Raw genomic sequence first — 22,383 nt, 5'->3', positions numbered from 1 at the left:
ACTTATTTATATGGAATTTACATATGATAATATGCACCCAATTTTTAGGACATATACTTTGATTAGTTCTGACAAATATATAAACCCACGTAACCACCATCACATCAATATATACACTATTTAGTTTTTGTTTTTTTTAAATTCACAGAAAAAAGAAGAGAATCCCTCTTTGATCCCAGATAAATTTCAACTTCTACAATGACTGTGAAATAATTCAACTTTAATCCTGAAGTATCTGATTGCCCTTAATATAACTGAGCTCTTCATTTATACTGAAGCGATTATAACTAACACACTGCTCTGATTCCAATAATTTCATTTGAGAACATGAAACCCAAACAACACATCTAATTTTTCTCCACAGTTGCTTCCTATCAGTATCAATGACATTCTTTCCCTTCTCATATCCTTTTCACTACTGGACTTTTACATGGTATCCCTTCATTCCCATATTCTCCACTACTATCTTGACATCTCTAACACAATCCCTAAAAAAGTTCTTTATCAGTTTTCCTTCCAACATCTGTCAGAGCAAATACAACAGTGGTTCTCATGAATGAGTGTGCACCAGAATCACCTGGAGGACTTCTCAAAACACAAGCTGCTGGGCCCCATCCGCACAGAGTTTCTGATTTAGCAGGCTTGGGATGAGGTCTGAGAATTTGCATTTCTAATGAGTTCCCAGGTGATGCTGATGGTGCAACTCCATGATTCTCATACTTTAAAAACCACTAGTATCTATACACCACAGGATTAAGAGCACAACCTTTGGTCAGATGTCCTGTGTTCAAATCCCAGCACTACTACTGTGCGCCCTTGGACAAATTACTCAAGCTCTCTAGGTGTCAGTATTCTCATCTGCCAACTGAGGATAATGATACTTATACCTCACAGAGCAGAATTGAGGATAAAATGAGACAGTGTCTGTAGAGTATGAGGGTAAAAATTTGAAAAGTCATTGTATCTTCCCAAGAAAGCTTAACTCCCATCTTTTCTATCAAAAAATATATCAGGGCTTCCCTGGTGGCGCAGTGGTTGAGAGTCCGCCTGCTGATGCAGGGGACACGGGTTCGTGCCCCGATCCGGGAAGATCCCACATGCCGTGGAGCGGCTGGGCCCGTGAGCCATGGCCGCTGAGCCTGCTTGTCCAGAGCCTGTGCTCCAAAATGGGAGAGGCCACAACAGTGAGAGGCCCGCGTACCACACACACACACACACACACACAAATATATATATATATATATATATATATATATATATATAAAACTTTTTCCTGTGATGCTTGAAAATTTCTGGGGCACTAAAACATTAAATCTCTCCTAGCATTCACTCATTCATTCATTCAATTTTTATTTTCCTCAGAAAATAAAACTTCTTTTTATGTTGGCTTTCTTTTTCCAACCCAAAGAGGCATCAAGTGCCAGTGCTTGTAATATTCAACTTGTCTTGATTTCTGTCATTATTTCTATTTGGGACACCCCCAACACTTTCAGTTCTTGCCGGAAAGTCTATGCTAGCAGATAAACCACAGGTATAAAATATCAATCTTCATTTGACTAGTTGAGGAGCAGAGGGAAAAGCCAACATGCCTCCTTTCTCTCAGCCCCAAAATAATTCTGCCATGACGGTAGAGGCTGCCAGGATTATTGCCATTTCTATACTCCAAGAGTGATTTCAAGACCTCAGGAGAAAAACTATTTTTAATGCTTTTTTTCTAAAAAGGTTGGATACTGAAGCTCTATGACCTTTTTTCAATAAAGTGAAATTTAAAAAGGTTTTTAATATTTTTTTCCAAGGGCATGGAGTCAAGATGGCAGCATGGGAGGATGCAGAGTTCACATCTTCCCACAACTAAGGCACCTGCCGGATGCTGGTGGGGGACCTTGAAGCCCAAGGAGATGGGAGGAACCCCCAAGTGACTGGGTAGGATGTGGGGGGGAGGGGAGAGGGGGGAGGAGAAGTGGAGGTCAGACAGGACCAGTGCCCCTGAGGGGTGGCTGGGTGAGGGTAGGGGTTCCCACGCCTAGAGGGACCCTCAGGGGCTCGGAAGACCAGGGGAGGCGCGGTGGGCGTTTCCCCTGCCCACTTGGGCCCCGGGAAGCCTGCTGGGCTCCTGAGCCTGGTCCTCTGCCCTCTGGGGCCCCCTCTGGCTGCATGGGTCCTAGGGGCGTCGTAGGGAGGGAGCGGGGAGAAGAAGAGGAGAGGTGGACAGTGGACAGGGAACCCTCTGGGACCAGAGGATCAGGGGAAGCGCTGCAGGCATTTCCCCTGCCCACTCGGTCGTGGGAAGTCTGTTGAGCTTCCACGTCTGGTCCCCTGCCTTCTGGGGCCACCCTGTGGCCACATGGTTCCTAGGGGCATAGGAGTCGGGGAGAAGAAGAGGCTAACAGGGAGGGATGCTCTTGGGTTGGAGGATGGGGGAACACGCCTAGCATATCCCCGACCCACTTGGGTCCAGGGATCCTGCTGGGGTCCCAGACCTGGTCCTCTGCCCTCCAAGGCCAGAGGCACTCCTGGGCCCTTTCTTTTCCAGCCCTGTGGGCCCTAAACATAGGTCCCGCCCACCACCTAAACCCCGCCCCTTCCTAAGCCCCATGCCCCACAGCCAAGGCCTTTTCTGTTCTTTTTTTTTTTTTTCTCCTCTTTTTTGCTATTGTGGTTGTTTTACCTTCTGGCTGTTGTTTCATATATATATATGTATATGTATATATACATATATACATATACATATATATATATTTTTTTGCATTACGCGGGCCTCTAACTGTTGTGGCCTCTCGCGTTGTGGAGCACAGGCTCTGGATGCACAGGCTCAGCGGCCATGGCTCATGGGCCTAGCCGCTCCGTGGCATGTGGGATCTTCCTGGACCGGGGCACGAACCTGTGTTCCCTGCATCGGCAGGCTGACTCTCAACCACTGTGCCACCAGGGAAGCCCTATATATATTTTTTGATAAATTTATTTATTTTATTATTTTTGGCTGCGTTGGGTCTTTGTTGCTGCATGTGGGCTTTCTCTAGCTGTGGCGAGCAGGGGCTACTCTTTGTTGCAGTGCGCGTGGTTCTCACTGTGGTGGCTTTTCTTGTTGTGGAACAGGGGCTCTAGGCACACTGGCTTCACTAGTTGTGATGCATAGGCTCAGCAGTTGTGCCTCGTAGGCTCTAGAGCACAGGCTCAGTAGCTGTGGTGCATGGGCTTAGTTGCTCCGTGGCATGTGGGATCTTCCTGGACCAGGGCTTGAACCTGTGTCCCCTGCACTGGCAGGTAGATTCCTAACCACTGCACCACAAGGGAAGTCCCTCATCTATATATATATATATTTTTAACATATCTGTTAGTTTTCTAATTTATTTTATTTTTTACTCTTTATTATTGTTCTGCTCCTTTTTTTTTTTTTTTTTTTTTTTGCCACCCTGCATGGCTTGTGGGATCTAGGTTCACAAGCCAGGGGTCCGGCCTGAGCTCCTGTGGTGGGAGCTCTGAGTCCGAACCACTGCACTAACAGAGAACCTCAGACCCCAGGGAATATTCAACAGAGTGAGGTATCCCAGAGGTCCTCATCTTGGCACCAAGACCCAGCTCTACCCAACAGCCTACAAACTCCAGTGCTGGAAGCCTCAGGCCAAACAACCAGTAAGACAGGAACACAATCCCACCTGTCAAAAAAAAAAAGGGGGGGGGGGTGACAAAAAATATGTCACAGATGAAGGAACAAGGTAAAAACCTACAACACCAAATAAATGAAGAGGAAATAGGCAACCTACCTGAAAAAGAATTCAGAGTAATGATAGTAAAGATGATCCAGAATCTCTGAAATAGAATGGAGGCATGGATCGAGAAAATACAAGAAATGTTAAACAAAGATCTAGAAGAACTAAAGAACAAACAAACAGAGATGAACAACAAAATAACTGAAATGAAAAATACAGTAGAAGGAATCAATAACAGAATAACTGAGGCAGAAGAATGAATAAGTGAGCTGGAAGACAGAATGGTAGAAATAACTGCTGAGGAGCAGCATAAAGAAAAACGAATGAAAAGAATTGAAGACAATCTCAGAGACCTATAGGACAACACTAAACGCACAAACATTCGAATCATAGGGGAGCCAGAAGAAGAAGAGAAAAAGGGTCTGAGAAAATATTCAAAGAGATTATAGTGGAAAACTTCCCTAACATGGGAAAGGAAATAGCCACCCAAGTCCAGGAAGCACAGAGAGTCCCGTACAGGATAAACCCTAGAAGAAACACACCAAGACACATAGTAAACAAACAAAAATTAAATTCAAAGAAAAAATATTAAAAGCAGCAGGGAAAAGCAAAAAATAACATACAAAGGAATCTCCCTAAGGTTACCAGCTGATTTTTCAGCAGAAACTCTGCAGGCCAGAAGGGAGTGGCAGGATATACCTAAAGTGATGAAAGAGAAAAACGTACAACCAAGATAACTCTATCCAGCAAGGATCTCATTCAGATTTGATGGAGAAATCAAAAGCTTTACAGACAAGCAAAAGCTAAGTGAATTCAGCACCATGAAACCAGCTTTACAAATGCTAAAGGAACTTCTCTAGGCAGGAAACACGAGAAGAAAAAGACCCACAAAAAAACCCCCCAAACAATTAAGAAAGTGGTAATAGGAACATACATTCAATAATAACCTCGAATGTAAATGGACTAAATGCTCCAACCAAAAGACACAGACTGACTGAATGGATACAAAAACAAGACCCATATATATGCTGTCTACAAGAGACCTGCTTCAGACCTAGGGCCACATACAGACAGAAAGTGAAGGGATGGAAAAAGATATTCTATGCAAATGGAAATCAAAAGAAAGCAGGAGGAGCAATACACATATCAGATAAAATAGACTTTAAAATAAAGACTGTGGGGCTTCCCTGGTGGCACAGTAGTTGAGAGTCTGCCTGCCAATGCAGGGGACATGGGTTCGTGCCCCGGTCCGGGAGGATCCCACGTGCTGTGGAGCGGCTGGGCCCGTGGGCCATGGCTGCAGAGCCTGTGCGTCCGGAGCCTGTGCTCCGCAACGGGAGAGGCCACAACAGTGAGAGGCCCGCATACCGCAAAAAAAAAAAAAAAAAAAAAAAAGACTGTTACAAGAGATAAGGAAGGACACTACATAATGATCAAGGGATCAATCCAAGAAGAAGATATAACAATTATAAATATTTATGCACCCAACATAGGAGGCACCTCAATACGTGAGACAAACGCTAACAACCATAAAAGGGGAAATTCACAGTAACACAATAAGAGTAGAGGACTTCAACATTCCACTTACACCAACGGACACATCATCCAGACAGAAAATAAATAAGGAAACACAAGCTTTAAATGACACAATAGACCAGATAGATTTAATTGATATTTATAGGACATTCCACCTGAAAGTGGCAGAATACACTTTCTTCTCAAGTGCACATGGAACATTCTCCAGGATAGACCACATCTTGGGCCACAAATCAAGCCTTGGAAAATTTAAGAAAACTGAAATCGTATCAAGCATCTTTTCTGACCACAATACTATGGATTAGAATTTAGTTACAGGAAAAACCCACAAATACATGAAGGCTAAACAGTTCACTACTGAATAACCAAGAGATCACTGAAGAAATCAAAGAGGAAATAATAAAAATAACATAGAAACAAATGACAATGAAACCATAACGACCCAAAACCTACAGGACTCAACAAAAGCAGTTCTAAGAAGGAAGTTTATAGCAATTCAATCTCACCTCAAGGAAAAAGAAAAATCTCAAATAAACAATCTAAACTGACACCTAAAGCAACTAGAGAAAAAAGAACAAAGAAAACCCAAAGTCAGTAGAAGGAAAGAAATCACAAAGGTCAGAGCAGAAACAAATGAAATAGAACCGAAGAGAACAACAGCAAAGATCAATAAAACTAAAAGTTGGTTCTTCGAGAAAATCAACAAAATTGATAAACCTTTAGCCACACTCATCAAGAAAAAAAGGGAGAGGACGCAAATCAATAAAATTAGAAATGAAAAAGGAGAAATCACAGACAATGCAGAAATACAAAGGATTATAAGAGACTACTACAAACAACTATATGCCAATAAAATGGACAACCTTGAAGAAATGGACAAATTTTTGAAAAGGTACAATTTTCTAACACTGAACCAGGAAGAATTAGAAAATATAAACAGACCAATCACAAGTAATGATATTGAAACTGTTATTAAATCTTCCAACAAAGTCCAGGACCAGATGGCTTCACAGGTGAATTCTATCAAACATTTAGAGAAGAGCTAACACCCATCCTTCTCAAACTCTTCCAAAAAACTGCAGAGGGAGGAACACTCCCAAATTCGTTCTATGAGGCCCCCATCACCCTGATACCAAAACGAGACAAACACATTACAAAAAAAGAAAATTACAGACCACTATCACTGATGAACATAGATGCAAAAATCCTCAACAAAATACTAGCAAACAGAATCCAACAACACATTAAAAGAATCATACACCATGATCAAATGGGGTTTATCCCAGTAATGCAAGGATTTTTCAATATATGCAAATCAATCAATGTGATACACCACATTAACAAATTAAGGAATAAAAAACGTGATCATCTCAATAGATGCAGAAAAAGCTTTTGACAAAACTCAACACTGATTTATGTTAAAAACTCTCCACAAAATGGGCATAGAGGTAGCCTACCTACCTCAACATAATATAGGCCATGTATGACAAACACACAGCAAACATCATTCTCAATCATGAAAAACTGAAAGCATTTCCACTAAGTTCAGGAACAAGACAAGGATGTCACTCTCGCCACTCTTATTCAACATAGTTTTTGAAGTCCTAGCCACGGCACTCAGAGAAGAAAAAGAAATAAAAGGAATGCCAATTGGAAAAGAAGTAAAACCGTCACTCTTTGCAGATGACATGATACTATATACATAGAAAATCCTAAAGATGCCACCAGAAAACTACCAGAACTAATCAATGAATTTGGTAAGGTTGCAGGATACAAAATTAATGCACAGAAATCTCCTGCATTCCTATACACCAACAACGAAAAATCAGAAAGAGAAATTAAGGAAACAATCCCATTTACCATTGCAATAAAAAAATAAAATACCTAGGAACAAACCTACCTAAGGAGGCAAAAGACCTGTACTCAGAAAACTATAAAACGCTGATGAAAGAAATCAAAGATGACATAAACAGATGAAGAAATATACCATGTTCTTGGATTGGAAGAATCAATACTGTGAAAATGACTATACTACCCAAAGCAATCCACAGACTCAATGCAATCCCTATCAAATTACCAATGGCATTCTTGAGAATGCCAAAGAGCCAAAGCAAGTTTGATAAAGAAAAACGGAACTGGAGGAATCAGGCTCCCTGACTTTAAACTATACTATAAGCAGCAGTAATCAAGACAGTATGGTACAGGCACAAAAACAGAAATATAGATCAATGGTACAGGATAGAAAGCCCAGAGATAAACCCACACACATATGGGCACCTAATTTATGACAAAGGAGACAAGAACATAAAATGGAGAAAAGACAGCCTCTTCCATAAGTGGTGGGGAAAACTAGACAGATAACATGTAAAAGAATGAAATTAGAACACTACCTAACACCATACGCAAAAATAAACTCAAAATGGATTAAAGACCTAAATGTAAGACCCGACACCATAAAACTCCTAGAAGAAAACAGGAAACACTCTTTGACAAAAATCACAAGATCTTTTTGGACCCACCTCTTAGAGTAATGAAGAAAAAAACAAAAATAAACAAATGGGACCTAATGAAACTTAAAAGCTTTTGCACAGCAAAGGAAACCATAAACAAGATGAAAAGACAACCCTCAGAATGGGAGAAAATGTTTGCAAACAAAGTAACTGACAAAGGATTAATCTCCAAAATATACAAACAGCTCATGGAGCTCAATATCAAAAAAAAACAAACAACGCAATTAAAAAATGGGCAGAAGACCTAAACAGACTTTTCACCAAAGAAGATATACAGATGCTCAATATCACTAATTATTAGAGGAATGCAAATCAAAACTACAATGAGGTTATCACCTCACACCAGTCAGAATGGCCATCATCAAAATATCTACAAACAATAAATGCTGGAGAGGGTGTGGAGAAAAGGAAACCCTTTTGCACTGCTGGTGGGAATGTAAATTGATACAGCCACTATGGAGAACAGTATGGAGGTTCCTTAAAAAACTAAAAATAGAACTACCATATGACCCAGCAATCCCACTACTAGGTATATACCCTGAGAGAACCATAATTCAAAAGGACACATGTGCCCCAGTGTTCATTGTAGCTCTATTTACAATAGCCAGGACATGGAAACAACCTAAATGTCCAATGACAGATGAATGGATAAAGAAGATACAGTACATATACACAATGGAATATTACTCAGCCATAAAAAGGAATGAAATTGGGTCATTTGTAGAGATGAGAATGGACCTAGAGTCTGTCATACAGAGTGAAGTAAGCCAGAAAAACAAATATCTTATATTAACGCATATACATGAAAGCTAGAAAAATGGTACAGATGAACCTATATGCAGGGCAGGAATAGAGATGCAGACATAGAGAATGGACATGTGGACACAGGCAGGGAAGGAGAGGGTGGGACAAATTGAGAGATTAGGATTGACATATATACACTACTATGCATAAAACAGATAGCTAATGGGAACATGCTATAATGCACAGGAAGCTCAGCTTGGTGCTGTGTGATGACCTAGACGTGTGGGATGGTGGCAGGGGGGTGAGGGTGGGTTGGAGGGTGGTCCAAGAGGGAGGGGATATAGGTATACATATAGCTGATTCACTTCATTGTACAGCAGAAACTAACACAACATTGTAAAGTAATTATACTCCAATAAAAATTTTTTTTTTCACAAAAATCCTTTGGAATAATTGGAGAAAGGACCACAAAACAAAATGAAGCCTGAGATCACTGATTATTTGAACTGTAATATTCCTCATCACCACAATCACCAGTACTTGATAAAGCCTATCTCACCCTGGACAGTAGTCCACACCTGTAAGGACATATTTACTGATATCAGGAAGCTTGCTTAAATAATGGCATGGAGACAAAGCAAAGCACAGACCAGCCCCTCTCCTGGAATCAACAAACAGTTGGCCATCTTTCTTTTTATACCTTCTTCTTCCCCTATTTTGCTTGATTTGAATCTCAAATTTTCCCCATATCTTCAAATTCTGTTCCTTGAGTAAGGAGGACTCAGTGATATAATTAGACAATTATAGTTAGGCAGCAAATTGGTGTCAGAGTTGTCTATCACTGTCCATAGAATGCCAAACTAGACTCCATTCAAAGCTGAATCTGAAAAAAAAAAGCTGAATCTGGTCACCACTTGTCCACTATGACCTTGGCTCTTTATGCTGGGCCAAACTATACATACATAACTTTATCCTGGTACAGCACACCAAGCTCCTAACAACAGTGGTGACTCAGAAGCCTACGCACCACTATCTACCAGCCTTCCCTTTTTGCTTCTGATTTGCTTATGTTTGCTTTCATCTCCTAGGCCTCCCAAATCTGACAACCATTAAACTTCCTTTTTAACATTTGCACCTCATATATGCTCTCAACATCCCTTTAACAATGAGTTAAACCATTTATGAGGGACAATGTAGTTTTCTCAAACTAGAGTAATGTACAGACTTTTCCCTTTTTAAAGGAAAACAATTCTCAAAATACTCTATGAATATGTCTATGGATTTTAAGAAACACTGAATTAGGTTCCCTTGTCTGCCTGAAAAAAATAATAGAATCTTAATAAGCAGTTATAGGAGCACCTAAGAATCTGAAGAAAATGTGATTTATTAAGTTAATATTTGTCAAGTAGAATGCAATTTAGGCATTTGAAGTCAAAACTAATGAAGAATTGTTTTTCCCTTGCTGGTAGTTGTGCAGTTTAATCAATGTGCTTGGAAAGCTACAGGTTTAAGAAGCTAATGCCAAACTTCCAGGTATGTTCCTTTATTCTTCACTCTCTAAATTCCAGCCAGCTTTCAAGGCCAGCTTTAGTCTTAGATCCCAACCAGTTGAGCTATCTTGGTTCTGAACTCCAAAGATACATAATCTATATGCCTTAATTAACATGCAATCATATACAGAGAAAAGCCCAGAAACAAACACACAAACACTATGATATACAGGCAGAGTATACTGTCCTACAGTAGGCAATAAACAGAGTAGGTAAGTATGGTGTTGACATTAGGAGATTTTAGTAATAGGAAAGGGACTATAGGAACCATAGTACTAAAATGTCTAAAGGTATTGGTGGTGGCAAATCAGAATACCAAGCAAAGAGGGAATCTAATAAGGGAGGGACAAAAGAAAGAATGCAGTGGGTCAGTGTGGTAGGGAAGGGAGTGGGAAATAATAGAAAATATCTCATGGAGTCTTCCCACCAATTTACAAAGCTAGTGTTGTTAACATCCTCAAGGTTGCGTTGGTAATAAATGGAGGAATCTGATCTAATCTGTCACAACCCAGTTTTTATGCATCGGGACTAAAACTTGATCATAAAAGCCATAAGGAATAAGACAAAAGGTAGAGACAAAACTGAACTAGTAGCAGTGGTGATGTGCTGTTGAGCGAATGGCCCAGAGTTCTTCTAATTCCCCTTGACTAGAAATAGGGCTCGTTCCACAGTTACAGGAATAGAAGAGGGCACTTGAGCAATAAGGTTGAAGAAAAAAAGCAGGGTGCCTAGTAGATATTAATTTATTAACATTTATTGGACCACATGTGGATCTCTCAATGGCTTTCCAAGTACTTTTTTATTGTGGTAAAAATATATATAAAATTTACAATTTTTAAGTGTATAATTCAGTGGCATTAAGTACATTCACAATGTTGTGTAACTATCTTGACTAAACTATAGGTTCTTTTTTTATACTATTCTCTATTCTTCATTGAGTTTGGCACAGTGTTATGCACATAGAAAGCACTCCATAAATACATGGTTAATTAGCCTAGATACTAGCATGACCATGTGATGATAATGAGAGGATGTGGTTGCTCTTGTTACGTTCCCAAATCATATGGTGTCTAAATGGAGTTTCTGTTGAGTGCTTGACAATGTGGTCATGAGAACTCACTCACCCTGGGAACAGTAATCAGGGGTTCTCCCTTGAGCTTTTGCCTAATAGCATTCTGTCTCATGTCCTTACACAGACTATTATAAATAGGACATTTGTACACAGCCATGGCTATACCCAAAGTTTTCCTGCACAAATCTTCCTCAGATTAGGGGTTAGGAGCTGCTTACATAACATAATCAGAAATACAACTTGTTAAATGGCCACAAACCCTTAATTTCCCTTTCACGTGCCTATTCCATTGGAAGAGAAATGTACTCCTTCTGAATGAGAAGAACTTTGTACATGTTTAGTTTGTTTTTTATATCAACTTTGAGATATAATTTACATATACTGTAACTCATCCATTTTATCGTGCACATATTGATGACTTTTGGCAAATGGAAATACTTGTGTAACCATACATGTACAGATTTTACAAACTGCATTAGATCAGATTATGAGTTACAATAATTGAATAAATCTTGATTGTAAAAACAACAAATATTTTGGGATTTATACTGTATTATTCCCTTTTATATGCAAATATATTAACAGGCTATACAGATACCTAATTCAGAAATTTCAAACATTTTGCTGCTTCTGATTTAGAAGCATTAAAAAAAGAAAAATGCTTTTAACAATTTACTGTACTCAATTTTAGGCATTACATTTCAAGAAAAAAATCCACAAACTAGAAAACAAGCAGAGTAAGTAGCTAGTACTGAAAAGCTGAGAAATCATATTCTAGAAAGAACACATTAGAGAATCAAGGGTTCTTAAGAGAAGAAAATATGCTGAGGTGTGGTAGGGTTAGGAAGGATAATGTTGATCTCAAAGAGGTGAAAAACTTTTTGGTTTTTTTCCCTCTCCATTATGGCTTATTACAGGATATTGAATATAGTTCCCTATGCTATACAGGGAACTATATTCAATAGGACCTTGTTGTTTATCCATTCTATATATAATAATTTGCAACTGCTAATTCGAAATTCCCAATCCATCCCTCCCTAGCCCCACTTCTGCCTTGGCAACCACATGTCTATTTTCTATGTCTGTGAGTCTGTTTCTGTTTCGTAAATAAGTTCATTTGTGTCATATTTTAGATTCCACATATAAGTGATATCATACGGTATCTTTTTCTGACTTACTTCACTTAGTATGATAATCTCTAGGTTCATTCATGTTGCTGCAAATGGCATTATTTCATTCTTTTTTATGGCTGAGTAGTATAGAGAAAACCCTAATGACTCCATAAAAAAACTACTAGAAATGATACATGAATTCACCAAGGTAGCAGGATATAAGATTAGCATACAGAAATCTGTTGCATTTCTTTACACTAACAATGAAATATCAGAAAGAGAAAGTAAAAAAACAATCCCTTTTAAAATCACATCAAAAAAAAACCAACTTAGGAATAAACCTGACCAAGGCGGTAAAATAATTATATGCTGAGAACTATAAAACACTGATAAAGGAAACTGAAGATGATGCAAAGAAATGTAAAGATATCCCATGTTCTTTGACTGGAGAAATTAATATTGTTAAAATGGCCATATACCCAAGGCAATCTACAGATTTAATACTATCCTTATCAAATTACCCATGACATTTTTCACAGACCTACAACGAATAATCCTGAAATTTATATGGAATCATAAAAGACCCAGAATTGCCAAAGCAATACTGAAGAACAAATCAGGAGGCATAACCTTCCCAGACTTCAGACAATATTACAAAGCTACAGTAATCAAAACAGTGTGGTACTGGCACAAAAAAAAGACATATGGATCAATGCAACAGAAAAGAGAGCCCCGAAATAAACCCACACACCTACAGTCAATTAATCTTCGACAAAGGAGGCAAGAATATAAAATGGGAAAAAGACAGTTTCTTCAGCAAGTGGTGCTGGGAAAGTTGAGCAGCTGCATGTAAATCAATGAAGTTAGAACACATCCTCTCACCATACACAAAAATAAACTCAAAATGGCTTAAAGACTTAAATGCAAGACTGACCCCCGAAAACTCCTAGAAGAGAAAACAGGCAAAACATTCTCTGACATAAATTGTGGCAAAGTTTTCTTAGGTCAGTATCCTAAGGCAACTGAAATAAAAGCAAAAATAAACAAACAAGACCTAATCAAACTTATAAGCTTTTGCACAGCAAAGGAAACCATAAATAAAAATGAAAAGACATCCTATGGATTGGGAGAAAATATGTGCAAACAATGCAACCAACAAGGGATTAATTTCCAAAATATATAACAGCTCATACAACTCAATAACAAAAAAACAAACAATCCAATCCAAAAATGGGCAGACGACCTAAACACATTTCTCCAAAGAAGACATGTAGATGGCCAATGGGCACACAAAAAGATGCTCAATATCGCTGATTATTAGAGAAATGCAAATCAAAACTACAATGGGGTACCACCTCACACAGGTCAGAATGGCCATCATTAAAAGGTCTACAAATAAATACTGTAGAGGGTGTAGAAAAGGGAACCTTCCTATACTGCTGGTGGGAATGTAAATTGGTACAGCCACTCTAGAAAACAGTATGGAAGTTCCTCAAAAAACTGAAAACAGAGTTTCCATATGATCCAGCAATCCTACACCCTCTGCATATATCTGAAGAAAACTGTAATTTGAAAAGACACATTCACCCCAATGTTCAGAGCAGCACTATTTACAACAGCCAAGACATGGAAGCAACCTAAATGCCCATCGACACAGTATCATGTCATCTGCATACACTGACAATTTTACCTCTTCTCTTCCAATTTGGATATGTTTTATTTCTTTGTCTTGTCTGATTCCTGTGGCTGGGCCTTCCAATGCTATGTTGATTAGAAGTGGTGAGAGTGGGCATCCTTGTCTTATTCCAGATTTTAGTGGGAAGGCTTTCAGCTTTTCACTGCTGACTATTATCATGTTGGCTGTGGTGAAAAACTTTTATATGGTAAAAAGACCAAACTTTTTCAGGATGTGGCTCCAGAGGGCAAAAGTACTAGAGGGAAGTTATTAAGGGTAGAGTTTACTGTACATAAGAAAAAACTTCTAAGAGTTAGAGCCTCCAAATGGAATGGTTGTATTCCTCACTGTTATTGTTCAAAAAGAGGCAAAATACCATCTATTTGAGAAGTTGGGGCAAGAGTAGAAGGATTAGATTAGTAGGTCTCCTAAGTCCTTTCCAATTCCAATTCTGATATTGTGTGATCTAGGAACTTCTTCTAATTTAAAGCCAGATGTCACGGAAACCATAACTCAAAGATGTACAACCCCTAAATCATGCTTTGATCAAGAACAATGGACAGAAGCATACGCAGAAACAGACTTGCACCTGTATATACATACGTACACGTACACACACACACACACACACACACACACACACACACACACACACACACACACACACACACACACACACACACACACACACCCCTCCCCACAATTCCTGGGAAGGAAAAATAAGAATAACTTATAAAAGTAATGACAAAATCTGTTCTATCTTTCCCACTAAATCCACTTTATGTCCCCTAGTCTATGTTAATAGTATCACTGGCTACTCGATTATGCAGAATAAAGCCTTAATATTTATTTTCTTTGACTCTTCCATCTTCCTCCAATTCCTACTAAGTCTACCCCAGAAATACCTCTCAGCTGTCTTTTATCTTTATAATTGTATTGCCATGCTCTCAGTGAAACTCCCTGCAATTGATTCCTAAGGTCCTTCCACCTATAATCTCCTCCTCCCTAGGGCTATTATTCACACTGCTAACAGTGATCTTTCTGAAGCACAGGCTATCACATCACTCTAATCTGCTCAAAAATCTACTGGCTCCTTGATACCTAGTAAAGTAAAGTTCAAATTCTTTAGTATGGCCTTCAATGGCATCTCAATCTCCTTGCTTAGTTTGCCCATGGTATCTTATGCTTTGGTTACACTGTAGTTCTTGTCATTCCTGAAAGGCTATACCCTTCTCTACTCCATGTTTTTGTTTAGATGTCTTCAAATGCACCCCCTCATTCCCTTCTGTGGAAATTTTACTCATTTTCCAAGGCTCAAGCAAATGCTACCTATCTTGTGACACTATCCTTAATGCTTCTATGTCACAACCCCTGGCTCCCTCCCTTGGAATTAAACAATTCTCCTTGGAGCCAATAATACTTCTTTTCATACCTTATTTTTACATTTAACAATAATGCTTGAAATTTCAGTTTTGTGTGGGTCCAAGCCTATGGCCATCCACTGTAAATCCTTAAAGGCAGACGGCAGGCTTCATTTATTTCTATATCCAACCTTGTCAGAACCCCAATACCAAGTACCTTTTGTATAAAAAGTGCTCAATAAATGTTTTTTTTAATTGAACTGGGATTTGAGGACAGTTAGACTTCTGTCCATGGCGTAATACCAGTCTTAAAAATTGTAAATTTGGCACTTCCCTGGTGGTGCAGTGGTTAAGAATCTGCCAATGCAGGGGACATGGGTTCAAGCCCTGGTCCGGGAAGATCCCACACGCTGCAGAGCAACTAAGCCCATGCACCACAACTACTGAGCCCACGTGCCTAGAGCCCATGGTCTGCAACAAGAGAAGTCACTGCAATGAGAAGCCTGCGCACTGCAACGAAGAGTAGCCCCCAGTCGCCGCAACTAGAGAAAGCCCATAGCAATGAAGACCCAACGCAGCCAAAAATAAAAAATTATTTTTTAAAAAAAGAATAAAGAACCTTAATTTTTTAAAAAAAATTGTAAATTCTATTAAAATTCTAATCAGAAGCCTAGTGATTGATAAAAGTCTCATCCTATTAATCTAACATCTCTGAGCCAAAAACAATTATATACTTACACTCACTAGGAGAGAGAAATCAGTGACCAGTTGGCTAAGTTCAATTAAGTCCTTAAAAAGAAAGAGAAAGAGGAAGTTGCTTACTTTCATGCCTCACAGCTACCAAAGGAAAATCATTTTTAACATACCGCTTCTAAGGTTTCCCATGATTCTGCAGCATTTTGATCTCGAGGAATTTCAGGCAACACATATATCTGAGTCATACTCTGAGGATCAGCTTCATCTTCAGTAGTGCGAAATGTTCCTGGATGAACATAGTCTCATGTTTAGAGTTTATCTGCTTTGTTAGAAATTTCGACAGTAGAATGAATCAATTCCATAAAACAACTACCATGTGAAATGCTTACTAACAGAATTCAGGCTAAAAGTAAATTGATTATATATCTATGGGCAAGTTAGTTAACAAATATTTTTTCTTTAATTATTCTAACAAAGTCATCTAAAAAAATTGCTACAAATACTACTTACCCAATCTGAATAACTAGGGCTAGATATGGAAGTAGCACAAAGTAGAACTATTCTATTTGGCCAATGTCCTATGAAGAGATACCCAGTAGATATAAGTTTAACACTTTTCATTGCTAAATCATTAACATTTCTTTGGCTATTTTAGTAATAAACATCAGATTCACAAGATTTTAAAAGTAGGGAAGTGATGTATTTTTAGCAATGAAAATCAGTCATTTTTGGTAACAATAAATTTGTCATCAAACTAACATTTTACCATATGTATCTTTTTGTACATATTGCCATCCTTCTTCTCCTCCGAGTAATTTTTCTGGCCCATGCCTCCATTGCTTCTATGTCTTTTCTGGATTTTAAAAAGTCATCAACCCATTAAGGCTTTCCTCATTAAACACTGCTATAAAGATGAATTAATTTATACTCCAATCTCCACCTTCAAGCCTTTCTTATTTCCTTCTATTGGTTTTTACCAATCCATTCATTAAACTGATATTTATAAAATGCCTACTACATGCCAATCAGTGTACTAACGTAAATCACAAAACAGTTCCAAGTCATAGTGGTTAGGGGTATGGGCCTAGTCAGGAAGACCTGGGTTAGAATCCTAGTTTGGCTATTTACTAGCTCTTTGACTTGGGAAGGTATTTCACCTCTTTGACTTATTTTCCTCATTTGTAAAATGAGGTGGTATTTATTTTGCACTGTGGCTGGCTTATCTATTAAGAACAAGTGGTTAATAGTTACTACTACTGTCACTGCTACTGCCGATATTGTTAATGGAACTTACTATATAATGTGTGATATAGACATGTTAACAGCCAAGTTCAGTATAGTCTGATAAGAACTATGATATGGGTAAGCATGGAATGCTATGTGAGCACCAAAGAAAGGTATTTAACCTAGACTTGTGATGGAAGAGTGGTCTGAGAAGGTTCTGAAGCTGAAGCCTGAGGATGAACAGAAATTATATAGCTGAACTGGGGCAAGGAGAAAGTATTCAGGCCAGGGAGAATAACATTTGCATAAGTTTGGGAATTGAAAGGAGTCAGTATAACAGAAGCATAGACTATGACAAGAGAAAGCAAAGGTTGAGGCTGGAAATCTAAGATGACATCATTTATGGCATAGTAAACTATATTAAAGAGTTTTGTCTTTCTCTTAAGATCAATATGGAACTTTTAAAAGGAGTGGGAGACTATTGGGAAGCTGAGGGTGCCATAATCAAATTTCAGATTTAGAAAGGTAAACAGAGCTGTAGTGTGAACAACAGATTAAGGATGGAGTTGAAAGGTGAAAACTTAAAGAGTGAAAAACCAGTTGGGAGGCTTTTCAATGTGTCTGGTGCAAAATGATGACGGTGTGCTCTAGGATAGTGGCAGTGGAAATGGAAAAGAAGAGATCTGAAGGTCTACTTCCCTTTGTCTTCCTTACTGCAAGCTCAAAACATCTACCACTTTAATATTTTTTGCGCACCCATTATGTATTGAGTACCAGGGACAAAAAAGTGAATACAAAGTAGCTGCTCTCAAGGAACTTATATTCTAGCACAGAAGACGTACAAAGAGACAATCCTAAAACAGTAAGAGAGTGCACTGATATCTAGATAAATATAGATACATATAGTACTTATGGGAGTTTCAAGCTGGGGGTGGCATGTCACCTAGTTTGGTGTGGTGTGCACCAAACTAAAACAGGTGATCTTTTCTACTAGCCTAAGAAGATAGGAATATAAATTCTAGGTGGAGAGACCAGCATGAAAAAGGTCCTCAAAAAAAAAAAAAAAAAAAACCAATATAGCTTGATATAAAATCAGCAGTCTGGTCTTGCCAAAGCATAAAGTAAAAGACATACAATATAAAAGTGGTATTTTATAAAACTGCATTACTATTTTACTTTCAAAATTTGAGAATGTTTTACCTCTTGAGGAAAACAACCCATCTGAATTGTTTAGGAAGGGCACAGTCAGTTGATTAAAAGTTAATTTGTAGACTTATTAGAATTGACAGTGTTCTTTTAATTTTGAATCTTCACTGAAATGAATACATTTCCCTACCCTAAAGGAAGAGCAAAAACATCAAATACAGAATATGTTTTACATTACAACATATAGCAAATATCCAACATTTTAAAAGCTCTGATTTTTACAAATGCTTAAAAGTTATTTACCCTACGTCTTAAGTTATCACATAAAAATACTTCTCACTTCAAAGTAATTAATTACTCTAAAATCTTTCTTCTACTTAATATTGCTTTTGTAATAAGAGCTCCCAACTTCTTTAATAGGATGATGAATAATGATAACTGTTGTCATTAACAGATCAAATGTAAAGCAGAACTTTATAAACATAACACCACTCAAAAGATTTTTTTAAAGCCATAATTAATCTTCGTTCTGTTAGAGAAGATTCCAATGAAATATGCCAGGATATATAACAAAATAATTACTATTATCTTGATTACATAAATTCTTGATCTAAAAAATGAAGGGATGGGAAATGTTTGACATTTGAAGCAAACACAAAAGATTTCCCTCAGTGAAAAAATAAAAAATGTTTAAGTCATTTATGTTTCACTTGAAACCAAACTGCGTATGCATCTTAGTTCAAATGGAGTCTTAGAACAAAGAAATCTGTTCTCTTCCATGGAAAATCCTGCTGTAAACTTACAACTCGGAACATCACTAATCAATTCGAGGCGTGACTAACAATTGAGAAAGGAATCTTTTAATTTCTACAACTTCCGTAATTCATTTATTCCAGCTTGTATTAAAAATCACTATATCTCAGTGATCATCCATTGACTTCGAACTTTTACAAGTTGCTACAGAGATGATGAGGCAAAACACAGAGATAGATTATAGCTGCAGGAAAGATGGCTAAAGAGTTCTTATCCTGTCCACAGAAGTCAAAATTGCTATTGTTTTATGGGACATAACAATCTCAGTTCCATCCACTTGCAAACAACTGCAAATGTAAAGGGCACGTGGACTATACGTATCACTCCCAGTGTTTTTCAAATTCTATTTATAAAACATTATGGACTATAAAAACTCAAATAAACATTAAGATATTTTTAGTTCATGTGAAAAAATAAGCTTAATAACATGGACATAAGACTTCTCCCTTCTCTCCATGTGTCTAAACATAGTCTCTCTCTGCCCCCCCCCACCTTTCTCCATACATCACGAAGGGCAATGATTCTAGTAAGAATTACAACACAATATTTAAGGAATTTCTACTAAATTTTACTACATTAGAAAAAGTTCCATTATATATCTAAGTTAATTCAAAAGCATTTCCTGAATTCTTTCATGTTCTAACAGCTTTAACATAGTGACATTATTTTACTGATCATCTACATAAACCTACCCATCGAAATAAGATGACTTCTAAGTGATGGCTTAACTAAGCTGCAGAGGAGAATTTTTAAGAATATTAAAACCAATACAAAACACACCTTCTGAATAATATACAAAAGCATCTACATGATTTAAAAAACTGTTCAATACAAGTGTATATATATATACACCTATGATAAAATCTAGTATTTCATTAAATTCAATATGCTGGTCTGAAGTTCCCAGCAGTTTTAAGGTTGGATTCTTTTCTTTTGTGAATATTTAAAATGTAATAAGATTCTGTTTCTATTGCACTGATGAAGTGTGTGTGCTGGATGGGGAGTAAGAAAGACAGAGATAGAGAGAAGCACTGGTTTGCTCTGTATGCCTTGATATACCTTTCTAAATACAAAACAAATGTGTAGGCTCATCACTTCTCTTGGTGGGAGGCAATATGCTAAAAATGAACTAGACACACAAGAGAGAAAGAAGGGAGTTTCTCAGATCAAGAAAGATTGGCAGAGAAGATGTGCTTTAGGAACTCTCAGAATCTGGACAAAAGAAACAGCAAAATCATCACAGCTTCCCCCTAAACTTAATAAGCTTCTTTCATTCTCCAGAGAACATAAAACATTCTATTCTACTTGTTATTTCTATCTGTAAATGAAAAACTATTTTTGTATTTTGATCTCAGTCATGGAAATGTGGCAACATTGCTCCTGAATCTCGGTTGATGTCTCCACCCAATTTATTTATAATCAGATTGAATTTTTAAAGGAAAAAGTATTTTAAGGCACTTAATTTCTGTGCAAATCAAGCACATATTTTCTGTATAGGCTGTCATTACTATTATTAGTACCTAAAGCAAAAATAAGAAAAAAACAGAGAACACAGGATAAAAACATGTAGAATGACAGAAAAGAGTCTACAGCTAGAAGACCACACATGGAGCAAACCCAGTTCTTACCCCACTATTAAAGTCTTATGTATTAGTTGCTCTCTTTTCATTCTTCTTCTTTCCCACCCTCTCAATTACTTGTTAATAATATTTATGGATTTAACACAACTTAGTAGAAACTTCACATTTGGAGAAATACTCAGGCACTGGGTGAGACAGTTTTAACTGCTTAATGTTGGCAATGGATTCAAAGTCAAAGCACAATCTAACCAGCAGACAGTTCAGAATTTGAAAGTATACACACTGTTTTAGGTATAATTTAGGTATCTGATTTTATAAATAGAATGACTGTTTCAATTAAATCAGCACTAGATGCAGAGATTTAATTTTGTAGTTTCTCTCAATGGCAAGTGATTAGTTCTTTAGCTAATTTGGTATTCCATGAATTGAGAAGTTTGAGAACCAACAGAGTTGGAAAACAAATTTCACCTATTTCTTCTCCCTCATCCTCTGGCTCTGCCCCGATCTTCTTCATTTCCTCCGTACACATGCTTCCTCAAATTTTGCCAACATTTTTTTTTTTTAACACCAGTCAGCTCCCTACAGAGAAAGTTAATTGCCAGCAAACTGGGTAAACTGCCTTTTTCTGATAATCACCCAATTCCTCTGATGACATATAAACCCAAATTTGTTGAGCCCACACAATCCTACTGGTAGAAACACAAACAATGCAATACTAAAATGCAAATTAAAGCTAGAATACTTAAATAGAACTCAAAACTTTTGTTTGCTAGGGAATTGCTGGTGATAGCAATTCAAAACTAAATAGCAGAAGAGACTGACGCCAGTAACTCTTTCCAGAAAATCCAATATTATCAGTGTTATTACTGTCATCACAACTGTCACAATGTCTGGTAGATAAGATGACTCCTTAATCTCATGGAACTTATAAGGCCCACTTTCTCTATACATAAACATAAAGTATAGGTTTGCACTACATGGTAAGAACAGCATTCAGCTGTATCATTATGGAGGTTATAATTACATATGAACAAGATGATGTAAACAGTAATTACAAACTATCAAAAAGCATTCTTCCCAAACACTCTTCGACCAAGGTTGAGTGCTAACATTTCCTTCTCCCCAGAACAACACTTTAGGCAGTGTTGCTAGGTAGTGGTTATCGACAGAATGAAGTGATTAGAGCACATCTGATATTATAAAATTGTCTCTAAAAAGATGTTTATTCATTCATATTTCTAAAACATTTATTAATGGTCCACTATGTGCCAAGTACTATGTATTATGTGCTTAGGTACTAAGGAGGCAATAAAAGCAAGATTACTCAGAAACTCTGGATGATGGCCTAAATGTTTATTCTATTTAAAAAAAAATTTCCCTGTAAAACTGGATCATTAGCACTGAAAATACGGCGTTAAAAATAATCTGGTTTTGGAGACAGGGAGTGATACAGGAGCCTCCTAACTCCTAGGTAAATAAAAAGAGGAAAATGGGTCAGCTGTAACATCTCTCAGATTGTATTCTAATTTTTAATTTATTTATACTGCATCTTTTCCATAAAGTTTTAAAGTGACTTAGAACACATATAAACTGTAACAAGATGGCATAAATTAAAAAGAGAAACTCTAAAACAAAAATGGAAATATAAGGACAG

The 22,383-nt window shown here is 37.6% G+C and overlaps 1 protein-coding gene across 6 annotated transcripts in view; it reads right to left on the bottom strand.

Moving 5' to 3' along the window:
• STX17 (syntaxin 17) overlaps positions 1 to 22,383 on the bottom strand; it is a 91,032-nt gene that overhangs the window by 9,070 nt on the left and 59,579 nt on the right. For all 6 annotated transcript variants that reach the window (XM_059071025.2, XM_067039780.1, XM_067039779.1 and 3 more), the window contains 2 exons: positions 16,137 to 16,252; positions 16,009 to 16,059 (listed from right to left, as the gene is read on the bottom strand). In XM_059071025.2, the coding sequence (XP_058927008.1) occupies positions 16,009 to 16,059; positions 16,137 to 16,252 (167 nt within the window). The remainder of the gene's footprint in view (positions 1 to 16,008; positions 16,060 to 16,136; positions 16,253 to 22,383) is intronic.

The sequence above is a fragment of the Kogia breviceps genome, chromosome 8, assembly GCF_026419965.1.
Source record: "Kogia breviceps isolate mKogBre1 chromosome 8, mKogBre1 haplotype 1, whole genome shotgun sequence".
NCBI classification, from domain to species: Eukaryota; Metazoa; Chordata; class Mammalia; order Artiodactyla; family Physeteridae; genus Kogia; species Kogia breviceps.
Note: the sequence above shows the minus strand (reverse complement) of the source record. Positions and strands in the feature narration are given on the sequence as shown.